Raw genomic sequence first — 12,767 nt, 5'->3', positions numbered from 1 at the left:
TGTTAACATTGGATAGTGAGGTGTTGCTGGAGGCAACAGCATGGAGGAAGAAACAGCCAGCTCAGTAGGGGTGAGTAAGTCAGGATAGGTTTCCAGGAGGAGCAGCTTTGAACTGAGGAAGAGAAGGGTATCCCAAGCCGAGGAAACAGCAGGAGCAAAGGCATGCAGGCATCTTCCAGTGCTTAGTATGTTCTGGGAACAGAAGGAATCCATTTAATCAAGTATGGGCCATGTGTCCCAGAGAGATGGGCATCACGGGTGGAGTGTGGGTAGGGATCAGGGAGAGTGACAGCTTTGAGGGGGGCAATTAATGAGTTTGAAGTTCATTCAGGACCTCTTGGAAAGCCACAGAGCCAGTAGGTATGGAAGCATTAGGGTTAAACTGAGTTCGAGGATAATTCTGGACAGATTCTGAAAGTTGGCCTGAACCAGGAGAGGCTGGAGGCAGGGAGACCAGGTAAGAGGGTAAGGAAACAGCCTGGTGAGAGGTGATGAGACTGTGGGCTAAGATAGACAGGTGGGGGTGTGGGGAGGGCAGGTTTGAGAGCTATTTGGAGGTCAGTTTGGCAGGACACGTGAAGGGTGGGGTGGAGGGGGAGGCCAGGAAGACCCCCAGGTGTCTGTGTGCGTGGCTGAGAGGATAGTGCCATTACTCAAGGCTGGGGGCACAGAAGCAGCTCACTTGAGAATGAAGACAGTGAGTTTGGCCCTGTTGCATGCCCGTGGCGAGCAGCTTGGATGCCACAATCTGACAGACCTGGTTTTGCATTCTGGCTCTACACTAACTAGCTGGGACCCTAGAGAATCTAATTAGTGAGCCTCTGTTTCCTAGCTTGCAGTTTCCCCAGAAAATGAGCTTAGCAATATTTATTTTGCAGGGCTGTTGTAAGGAATGAATGAGAAAGTGTGTCTAATGTATAGTTGACGTTCTGTAAATGGTAGCTGTTGAAAGTGGCTTTTATTATCCTGATCAGGTGGCAATGTCTAGGAAGTGGGTGGATTTCTGGCCCTGAATGTTGAGAGAGGTGTGAGCGGAGACAGAGACATGCAGTGAACGGGCAGTCCTTCCAGACATCCCAGTCTGGGCTCAGAGCCCTCAGTCTCAGGCAATGAAAAGGCCTCCCTGAGAAGATCCATCGGAAGAAAGTTTATCCCTAACCAGTAGCGTTGCCCTTTTCGGGAACATCCTAGGACTCAGGGCACCTTTAAGCAGAATCCCGAAAAGTTACTTTTCCAAGTCCCTGAGATTACCAGAAACAAATGCTTTCATTGGAATGAGGTAGTACAGGCAGATATTTTAAAAATAATTTTATTGCGTTTGTTAAAAATAGCTCCTGCTCATTACTTTAAAATTCAATTAATAGTGAAAAATAGAAAGTAAAAATAGCTTACACCAAAGGTCCCCTTCCCCACAAATACAGGAGGAGGGAAGGAGGAAGGAGAGAAATTATGCTAGATGGCTAGATATACTTTTTGAAATAAAACGCATTAAACTTTAATTGAACTTCAATTAAAGTGAAGTGAAACTGTAGGACTTGCTGAATTTTGGTAATTGCTTCCTCCTGAAAAAAAGAGATTAGTTTTTGAAAGTTTAAAATATATGTTATGAAACACATTACGGGTTTGGAGTCATTAAGGAACGTTTTTTACATTATGTTTCAAATTTGGATTATTGGCTTCCTGCAGAAAAAGATGAAAATGGCAACATTTCTTCCCACCTTCATATTTCTTTTTATCTTACCATCTCCACATATACAAATGATAATTTTTTCTTTTTATATTTTTAAGTTTATAATATTTACATTTTATTCTGTAACCATAATTTCCACAGTTGTTTAGCCTTAAACTTATATGTAAGAGGATTTAATGCTCGCCACCGGTCCCTTTACTATGGCTGCTCATTCCTGATTTTAGGATTTTGATTTCTGTCTTATTTAGCTGGATTTCATTATTCAGTAGTTTTCCTAAAAGGATCCAGAGGCGCCATGTTCCCTGAATTCTAGCATGCTTGAAAATATTGTCTTTATTTTTGAAGGACAACATGGATGGTTCCAAATTCTGGTCACTCCTTCAGAACTTTGTAGATGCTACACTGTGTTAGATGCTGTAGAGAAGTCTGAGACCAGCTGATTTCCAGTACCTCTCAATCCTCACCTCTCCCTGTAGATAGCTTACTCTTTCTAGGAGGGTAGTTGGAGAAGCATATCACACACACACACACACACACACACACACACACACACACACACAGAGGTCTGACAATTAAGTTCGCGAACTCATTCTAGAAAAAGTGAGTGCTACATACCTCATTGCTGAATATCACTATGGTCACTTTCTAAGTACTCCCCTTGGGAAGCTATGCACCAAGGCCAGCACCTAGTCCACCCATCAAAGCAATTTTGGAACTCTTTCTGGAATGGCCATCTGAGCAGTCGTCGTATTACCCTTGATGTCCTGAATGTCACCAAAATGTCCTCCTTTCAATATTTCCTTTATCTTCAGGTAAAGAAAGAAGTCATTGGGGGCCAGATCAGGTGAGTAGGGAGGGTGTTCCAATAGAGTTATTTGTTTACTGACTAAAAACTCCCTCACAGACAGTGCCATGGGAGCTGGTGCATTGTCGTGATGCAAGAGCCATGAATTTTTGGAAAAAAATTCAGATCGTTTTGTCTAACTTTTTCACACAGCCTTTTCAGCACTCCCAAATAGTAAACTTGGTTAACTGTTTGTCCAGTTGATACAAATTCATAAAGAATAATCCCTCTAATATCAAAAAAGTTCAGCAACATTGTTGCAACAAGTTCGTGAACTTAATTGTTAGACTACATATGCTTCCCCCTTAACATGGTATGTTCTTTCAATCTGTAAGTTCAGCTTTTCTCTCAATTGGGGAACATTTTTTTTTCTCTTGTATCTTTGGATATGTTCTTTGTTTCTTTTGTTTTGTCCACTACTTCAGAGACACCATAATCCATAAATTTCTCATCAATAGCTCAAGTGTAGTTCCATTATTCCATCTCCAAACACTTTAATCTTTCCTTTTTCACATTCCTGTGCTCATCTCAATCTCCCCACCCTCCTTACTAATTCAGTTTGAGGCTGTATCTGTTATATTCTTTCATATTTCCAATATATTGGTCAGTTCTATCTTTTTATAATTTCCTGCTTAGTTCTATTATTTTGGTCTTCAAATTGTTTCCTTAAATTGTAATCTTTTCCTATCTTTGTGTGATCTTCTCATTTTAACTCTGATTTCCTATTTTAATTTTTTTTCAGGTTCTAATTTTTCCTTGAGTCAAGGCATTTGTGATATACGTTTTGCACAAACATACATTTTTGCTGTTTATTGCATCTGTGTTTTCACCCTGACATCTGTCCCCTGCATGTTTCCTTCTTTCCTCTATACCTTCCTTCCTTTTTTCCTTCCTCTTTTTAGTATTTTTATATAGTTGCCAGGCCATTTATTTTTCTTTTATTTCTTTTTATATGGGCATAGCTACCTGGATTTTCTCTTTACCTAGATATGTGTAGGTCAGTTTTCGCTGACTCCTTTCTACCTTATCTGAGATCTCGGTCCTCCCTGCAGCACTTAGTTGAGGGTATTTTGTGTCTGCTTTATTACTGCTTAGGTGGTAGAAAAAGGGGAAGTTCAGATGGAGCTGTGGATAGTAGTGTTTGTGAGCTTGGTTTCTGTTCTTTTTCCAACTTTGTTCACAGTCTAACACTTAAGTTTATCATACCAAAGTAGGGGCTTATCTTATTCCTTTGGGTGGGGACTAGTGGGTTATAGATTGTTTCATCACTTCAGGGTAGAATTATAGAGACAATCTACCCAGGTATTTATTTTCCAGACTTGACCCAGCTGTTCCCAGCAGCCACTCTTACTGCCCTGTCGGGTAAAGGAAGGAAAAGATAGACAGAATCCATGGAGTTTGGCCACTGCGCTATTTCTCAGAAAGGGGTGTACGGCAGCTTCAACTGCGGCTTTCCAGGCATCTCCTGTCACTCACGCACTCAAAAGAGCTTGTTTTATTTATTCTCTGTTTGTCTTCCTTTCTGGTAAACCCCTCCATATTGTTCTATGCAATCAGTTCTGGTAGGTTACTGTGCATTCGTTCTGTCTTTCCTCTTCTCTCCTCCTCATCAAGAAAAGCAAAGAGTGACACAGGCAGGTTTTTCTCTTGCACAAACATATATTTTTGCTGTTTATTGCATCTGTGTATTGTTATGGTGGAATGGAGATCCTTCTACTCTAGAGAAACATTCTGAACCTACCCTGCAGGCTGCCTGCCCACTTCCCTTCCCATTCCGTGGTATTGCACTCTTTGTCAGAATTATCTCCCACATCTTCCTTTCAGTACTGAGTCTTTGAGGGAAGAAGAAAGGGTTATCAAGGGTGGGAGCTCTACATTTATTCCTAGTAAGTTTTGTCTTTCTCTGGCCATTATTTTAAAAGATTATTGCCTTTTTCTGTATTTAAGAGTTGCTGGTCTATTTTGGGTTTTAAATTTTGTTGTTATTGTTGTTACGTTCCTTTTGTTGACTTCAGGAAGAGGTTGGCTGGTTCTGGGATCCAGCAGTTCTCGGATCAGTCTTCAGACAGTCATTTCAGCCGGGCTAGAAGCCCTAATTGCTTTTCTCGGGGGCTGGGCAGTGCTCATCCTAGGGCAGTTTTCTGGGCAAAAGCCCCTGGTATGGCTTTCACTTGATTGTTAGACCTCGAATAGTTCAATCAGTCACATAGGTTTCTCAGGGGCCTACTGCTTAATTCTCTTTCTGCTGGATATTGGAGATACCTAAAGGTAGAGTGAGGCCAGAAGCACCACAGGATTTACCATCTGTCACATGGACATGTCAGAGAGCAATAAATGCCAGGACAGAACTCAAGAGATGACATGTAGCTGAGAGACTATATAGTCCAATCTTATGTTCAGAGAAGGACAGCTGACTGCCTTGTCTCTGACAGATGGCCCTCCAGACTTTGCTGGGATGCATTGAGTACCAGGAAACTGATAAACACCATTCTGTTATTGGAAAGCTCAAAGTACTAGGTTGGTGCAGAAGTAATTGCAGTTTAAAAGGTTAATTGCAAAAACCGCAATTACTTTTGCACCAACCTAATACGTAAGCATTCTTTGCTTTGAGCCGAACTACACGTCCTCTTCTCTCTGTATAATCTCCCTTGGTGATGCTTCTGATTGACATGACTCCCAGTCCTAGCTCCATTTGGATGGCTACCACAACAACGCGTATACTCATGATCTCTGGCCTGGCCTACAATTCTGGAAAATGATAGAGCTGGTTGGAAATCTGCCGGGTTGAAACCCAGGAGAGGGGGTAAAACATGGATAACTATAATGTCCTGCAAGCAAATGGAAAGTAACCATGGTATGGGATGAAGATACCTGACTTGGCTCAAGCGAAAGAGACTTGAGGCTTTTAATCGTAACTGTAGTGTGAGCCCGCAGTCAGGCACAGCCAGTCCGGGCTCGTGAATAACAGATGCCAATGGCAGAGACGTGCCCATGTCCTCCTGAGCTAAGAACTTGGTAAGAGCACGTCTGGGCCTCTGGGACAGCAACAACCAGAATGTGTGCAGACAGGGGATGCTATCTAGAGGCCGTGGGCCATAGTGGGTCCTAATGAGCCATTGGGAAAACAGGGCTAGAGCCTGGAGAAGGAAATCTTTGGGAGCGGTACAAGAGCTGGAGAAAGATTTACGAAAAAGAGAGTATTTGGTTTGTTCTTTCTGCCTTCAGAGCGTAGACCCCAGATAGTTTTAGGAGATAACAAAAGGCTGTTGACTAGGAGGCATCTATTTCTGAGATCTGTAAAATACCTGATGACCTTTGCTTTATCCTGGGATAAAAACCCTGTTTCATTCCTATCTATGGGGATATGGAACCAGATGCTGATTTCTATTCTAGGTAGGCCACAGATGATGGAAATGTTGAACTCATTTGAGGAAGACTAACTAGGCAATAGGCCTCTTGAATAGGCCTCTTGAGAAACCTAACAAAGAAAGTGGATTTTTGTAAACATTATAGCCAAATAGCCAACCAGCTTGCCAGAAACCAACCTCTGGCTCCAGAGTCTGTTTGGCACAATGGGAAGAACTAGACTTGGTTTGAAGTCTGCCTGTGCTATTTACTAGTTCTCTGACCTTAAACAAGTTCTTAACCTTGCTGTGTCTTGGTTTACCCATCTATAAAATGGGATGATTAAGTTTAACTTAATAAATCATTGTGAGGATAAAAGAGCAATTATAAAGTCCCTGGCATATAATTAGGTTCTTATAAATGTTAAAGCTCTTCCTTACCCACTGAATGGCCAACAGTAGTACTGTGATTTCAAACAGACATTCTATTAGCTAAGCACTTTTGTTTTCGTTTAGGGCTCCCTTCTGAACTCTCCCCAGCTATTGAGGAAGAGGAGTCGAAGAGTGGCCTGGACGTCATGCCCAATATATCTGATGTGCTGCTGCGCAAACTGCGGGTCCACAAGTCTCTCCCAGGAAGGTAAAATCAGGGCGTGGGTTGCAGGAGACCTGTATTAGGTGACCCCTGTGTTAGATTCTAGACAGGACATAGAAGAGCACCAGCCTTGATTTTGGACCCCAGGAAGGTCAGAGTCCAGTGGTCCAAATTGGGCAAACGCATCCAAAACAAAAAGAATAATACAGGGCCAGGTGTGGTGGTTCCAACTCAAGGGTAGGTGAGGTTCACCAGAGGCTCATGGTAGCAGAGGGTGGTGGGCCAGGAGACATGATTTTATTCCCACATCCACCATTTACCTATAACTGAGACATGCTAGGTCTGATATCTGTGTGGATAGAGGTGTAGAACATTTGGAACCACATGAAGAAGGATTGCTTGGAAAACCTACCAGGCTCTTCCACACATGGGAACAAAGTGACTTCACTTCCCAAGCCTCAGCCTCCTCATCTACACAACAGGGATTGTAAGTGCTCTGTTGTTGGTAGGGTGCTGCACCAGCTAAATGAGATGCTATGTGAGCAGGGACGTGGACCAGCTCACGACAGGCCCTGGACAGTGGGGTTGAAAAGGGAATAGCTCGGAATATGAAGGAGAGAAGATAGGGTACCACTCAGCGATGGGGACTGGGTGGGCGCCTGCATGTCAGCAACCCGGACACTGGACTGTTGGGGGAGAAAGGCAGTTTAGGAGGAACTCTCAGACATAACCGCATGCCCCAATTTGGGGGTAAATATGAAAGGAAAACAAGTTTTTTCTCCATGGGTGTGATGTGTGCAAATTCCACACTGTAATCACCTAAAATACAGTCATCAGGGCACCATTCAGAGGGACCTAGCAACTAAACCAATATCAGGAAAAGTGCTAGAAACAAGTGAGAAACAGGCTGCATGCACAGCTGGAGGAGGGCATGTGTTGGGCCAGTTCACATTCATGGAAGGCAGAGAAGGGGTGTTAGAGACAGGAAACCAAAGGAGAAGCACCCCAAGTGCACAGCGTCATTTTCTGTTTGTGACAACCCAGTGAAGCAGAAAAGGAAGATTTTGTTTTCTCTGCATTGAGGGAACAGAGAAGCAAAGCAACACGCTGGCAAGTGATGGAGTTAGGAATTGAATTTAGGGGGGACTGATTCCAGACCTAATGCCTCTGCAGCTGTGCCAGGGGCCTGTCAGAAGTACCAACATGATCACCAGTGCTCTTCAGTCTGCAAGGCACAAGGCTGGTCACGAGTGTGGTTGGCTTCTTTTTCCCTTGTGAAGTTGAAGGTAATTAGTATGCTTAGGGCACACCTCCAGCTACTAAATTTCCCCAGCTTCCCCAGGAAAGGGAGACTGAGCAGTTCTGTCTTCCTTGAGTAAATGAGCAGCTGCTGGCTGCCGACCATGAGGCCTCTCTGGGTTTGCATGGTCAACGAATGAGATGAGCTTCTGAAGCACTGAGGTCAGGGGCTCACAGGCATTGCGTCCATAGCCACGCCGCCTGTCCCCAGCCGCCCTGCTCCTACCACCAAACCAGGCTCCCTGCTTCTGGCCTCAGTAGAGGCTGTTTCCAAATTGGGCCCTTGGTTGGGCCAAGAACTCTCTAGCTCTGGTTTGGGGTTTGGGATAGATGGACAAACCGAAGGAAGCCAGAGCGCCAAGATTCCTTCCCCCAGCAGACACATGGGAAGATTACACTTGAGTTTTAATATGCAGACGGAGTTTGTTTCATATTCCTTGTGAACTACATGAATTGGGGTTGGACCATATGAGAAAGGAACTCATGGAGTCAGCAAGCTGAATGGGTTCAGTGGAAAAACCAGGTCTAGAACCCAAATTAGGGAAATGGTGAGTGGTTGGTTAACAAGAGTGCAAAGAGGAGATGTCACTGGATAAGGTATCCCGGGGTCAAACACCAACAGGAGAAATAAATGGGCATTTAATCAACAAATATTTATTGAGTGCCCGCGATGTGCCAGATATTAGAATGGAGAACAAGCAGACACAGTGCCTGTTCTCATGGTGCTTACAATCTGGGTGGGGAGACAAATAATACTGCAGTAGCCAAATGAATGATTTTAGATGGCAGAGCTGCTAGGAAGACCACAGAACAGGCACGTACAGAGAACGACATGGGAGTGGAACACTGGGTAGGGTCAAGGAAGTCCTCTGTGATAACGTTGTTATTAAGTTGAGACACGCAAAGGACAAAAAGAAGTCATCCATGCAAAGATTTCAGGGGAAAAATTTCCAGACAGAAAGCACAGTAATTTCAACAAATTGTGCTGGGATGGCTGGATAGCCACAGCAAAAGAGTAAAGTCAGACGCTACCTGACACAATACACAAATATGGATCATAGTTCTAAATGTAAGAGCTAATCCTATAAACTATTAAAAGAAAATATAAGAGCAACTCTTCATGACCTTGGGTTGTTAGTCCATGGTTTCTTAGATATGACAACACAAGCACAAGAACTAGAGAAAAATATAGATGAATGGTATTTCATCAAAATTCAAAATTTGTGATATAAACAATACCATCAAGAAAGTGAAAAAAAAAAACAAGCCATAGAATGGAAGAAAATATTTGCAAATCATGTACTGATAAGAGACTTATTTCCAGAACATATAAAGAACTCTTGTAATGCAATAAAAAGACAACTAATTTTTTTTAAATGGGCAAGAGATTTAAGTAGACATTTCTTCAGAGGATATATATGAGGAGTCAAATAAGCACATGAAAAGATGTGCAACATCATTAGTGAGTAGGAAAATGCAAATCAAAACGATAGTATGATGCCATTTTACTGGATAACCATCCACGAGAATGGTTATGATAAAAACGATGAACAATGACAAGTGTTGGTGAGGATGTGGAGAACTTGGAATCCTCAGTTAAATGGTGCAGCCACTTTAACAGTTTGGGAGTTCTTCAGAAAGCCATATGTTGAGTTACCATATGGCCCAGCAATTCCACTTCTAGGCATATAACAAAGAGAAATGAAAGTATATGTCCACACAAAAACTTGTATGTGAATGTTCAGTAACAGCACTTTCATAATAGCCAAAAAGTGGGAACAACCCAAATGTCCATCAACTGATGAATGAATAAATAAAACGTGATATATTTATACAATGGAATATTATTCAGCCATAAAAATAAAGTACTGATGTATACTACCATGCGAATAAACTTTGAAGACATTATTTTAAGTGAAAGAAGCCAGTCACAAAAGACTGCATGTTGTATGATGCCATTTATGTGAAATATCCAGAATAGGGAAATCCAGAAACAGAAAGTAGATTAGTGGTTGGCTGGGGATGGGAGTTGGGGGAGACGGAGAGTGACGGTTAACGATTATGGAGTTTCTTTTGGGGATGGTGAAAAATTTCTAAAATTGACTGTAGCGATAGTTGTACAATTATATGAATATACTAAAAACTACCAAACTATAAGTCTAAAAAGGGTAAATTTTATAATATGTGAATTATATTTTAATAAAGCTGTTACAAAAGAAAGTGAAAAAAAGGAAACAACTATAAATGCAAAGTCCCTAGGGCCCCAGCGAGGTAAGTGTTGGAGGAACAGAATGGCAATGTGGCTGGACAGTGGGAAGGGCAGAATCTAACGGGCTGGTTCACAGAGGGCCTTGATTTTATTCTAAGGCCTCATAAGGGAGTTTGAATGCGGAGGCAGGGGATGCCATCCGTGGCGGTCTACTTGGACATCCCTGCTAGGCCTCTGTCTTTTTGGAAGCCCGTAGCTGTGTCCCCTAGCTGCCGATGCCAGTTTACAAGGCATAGCTGTCGGCCTCAGGAGCTGGCCGTCTCATGGGGCTTCTTTACTGAAATCACACCTCCCTGAATCCTCAGGGCTTTGTACAGTTTTGTTATCTTTTTTCTTAAGTGTGTTCTATAGCAAAAAAAAAAAAAAAAAAAAAAAAAAAGGGCAGCAGAATGATGAGTCATCAAAATAGAAAAATAAATTTGGTTAACAAGTGATAAAAATATGTACATTTTACATAATATCCTAACAAAACCAGGAGTCAAAAGCAAGTTCAATGAGTTTTGATAAATCATGTAAGCAATCTTTGCATGCTCTATAAGAGAGTTAAGATTACGTTGGCTGGACCGCAGAGGAAAGGGCCTGACGGGTGGGGTCGTGATAAGAACTATAAGCATCAAACATCCTTGCAGTTGTTTATCCCGTGCTCTGTATGTACTCTGCTGACTTGCTGGCCATGGGCTCTTGTTGCCTCATCCTGACAGGAAGGCTCTCACAGTCCCTTGTTAGGGTGAGAACCAGCCCCTTACAGAGACAGCTGACCCCTACCTCTGCTCCTGGGGTCCCTCCACACCTGTCAAAGGGAGGAAGCTGTGTTTCCTGAGAGTCTTATCAATGGCACACTCTGTTGCCAAGTCCTGTGACGCTGGTAGGACTCCTCCCAGTCCTTCTGCCCCAGCACAGGAAAGGGCCCATGCGTTATTTACATTGTCCGGGTTTCAGAACAGGGCTAGCTTTAGTTACCAGCAACAGCAACACAGAAGGAGCATGCAGATAAAAGAACTGCTTGCTGTGGGACCCACACGCGACAAGGAACCTCTCAGAATGACACCTCTGTGCTTGCTGCGACTTTCGTGCCAGATCTCTGATTCCAGCTGTTATAAGTGGTTCTCACTGTGGAGAAGAGCTCTGGCCATTCTTTTCTACCTTTTATTCTCTGGCCCACATGCATCCTTGTCACAACCCTCAGAGACAGGAGGGTCAGGCTTTGCAGGAAGGCCCGGGTAGCCCTCAGATGTATACAGTTTACAGAGTACGTAGCACGTGCATTTTCTTATTAAGTCCTCAAAACAAGCCTGTGAGTGAGTCATAGTAGCTAACATCTCCCAAGTGCCTACTGAGTGTGGATGTCATATGTATATACACATGTGTGTACACACACATGTACAGACACGTTTACACATAAATGTGTGGATATCATATGTGTGTGAATATATGTACACACACATATATACTTATACATACATATGTATATACATATATTACTTATAAGACTCCTGTAAAGTAGGTATTATTATTCCCATTTTACAAATGAGCCAACAGAGCGATTAAAATAACTTGTCCAAAGTCACGGATAGTAGAGGCACTAGTGGAGAACTGACCCCAGTATCTAATATTTTCCACCACACTTCCTCTGTAGGATTCAATATCTAGTAGAATCTCTCACAGATTATAGCTCACACAAAGCATACCCTGAATCTTTTCCATCTCATCAACTCCCCTTACTCCATTCCTGGAAACATATGGTCTGCTGGTTTTTCAAAGTCACCTCTTGGTTCATTTCATAGGTTGGATAAAGTTCATTTGCATGTCTTTTCTTTTTCACAGTGCCCCTCCACTCACTGAGAAAGAAGTTGAGGTAAGTAACTCCAGTGCTTTATGAAATTATGAAGCCTGGGCTTGATTGGGTTTTATTCACACTTTCGTTAAGGGGATAATCCCAGTATGGAGAACTAAACATTACACACTATTGATAAACTTAGCTGGAGTGAGGCTTGGGTAGGACAGAGAATCCCCACCCACTGACATTGGTAAAGGCAGCCCCTGGGAGGTTTGTTTAACGGCCAGCTTCTGTCCTCAGATGGATACTGACACAATCAGTACTCAGCACAGTGACAGTAGCACAGGCTTTGGTATCAGACCATCCATGGTTGAATCCTGGCTCTGCTACTCTCTGTGTCACCTTGAACAAGTAATGACTCTCTGGACTCAGTCTCTTTACCAATATATGGATACAACAGTTCCTATCAAGAGGGTTGTTGTGGGATTAAATGAGCTAAGGTGCATAAAACTCATAGCAGTGCTGGCATACAGTAGATGCTGAGTAAAGAATAGCTTTCAATATTGTGATCATCACTGGGTCAGTTCAGCACCTTCGGTTCTCTGTCTGGAGATGTCTGCCCACTCTGGGCCTTGGTACATGAACTTCAGAGGCTCAGGCAGAGTTGGCTCACCCCAACAGTGTGAGTCTGCTACCACTTGACTCAGGCCGGGCAATGAAGGCTGTAAAACTGAAGGCCAGTGCTTGCTTCCTGTGTAGAGTCCATCTGTCTATTTCTCCTCCCCAGTAGTTTCCTATTATTCCAGGAGTTCCATGTCTGATCAACGCCACCTTTCAAAGTTCATTCATGCAGGCTGCATTTTTAGCATGGAATATTTGTTCCAGAAAGCTTCTCCCGACAGACTCATACCTGGCCTTCTTTAATTTCCTGGCAGCTTCTTAGAGCTGT

At 43.0% G+C, this 12,767-nt stretch overlaps 1 protein-coding gene across 12 annotated transcripts in view; it reads left to right on the top strand.

Moving 5' to 3' along the window:
• IRAG1 (inositol 1,4,5-triphosphate receptor associated 1) overlaps nucleotides 1-12,767 on the top strand; it is a 108,999-nt gene that overhangs the window by 64,142 nt on the left and 32,090 nt on the right. For all 12 annotated transcript variants that reach the window (XM_074335980.2, XM_074335978.2, XM_074335987.2 and 9 more), the window contains 2 exons: nucleotides 6,395-6,518; nucleotides 11,866-11,896. In XM_074335980.2, coding sequence (XP_074192081.2) covers nucleotides 6,395-6,518; nucleotides 11,866-11,896 — 155 coding nt within the window. The remainder of the gene's footprint in view (nucleotides 1-6,394; nucleotides 6,519-11,865; nucleotides 11,897-12,767) is intronic.

This window comes from Rhinolophus sinicus, chromosome 14 (assembly GCF_057876585.1).
Source record: "Rhinolophus sinicus isolate RSI-liver-muscle chromosome 14, RSI-T2T, whole genome shotgun sequence".
Classification (NCBI taxonomy): domain Eukaryota; kingdom Metazoa; phylum Chordata; class Mammalia; order Chiroptera; family Rhinolophidae; genus Rhinolophus; species Rhinolophus sinicus.
The sequence above is the reverse complement of the archived record's forward strand: the minus strand, read 5'-3'. Positions and strand labels throughout refer to the sequence as shown.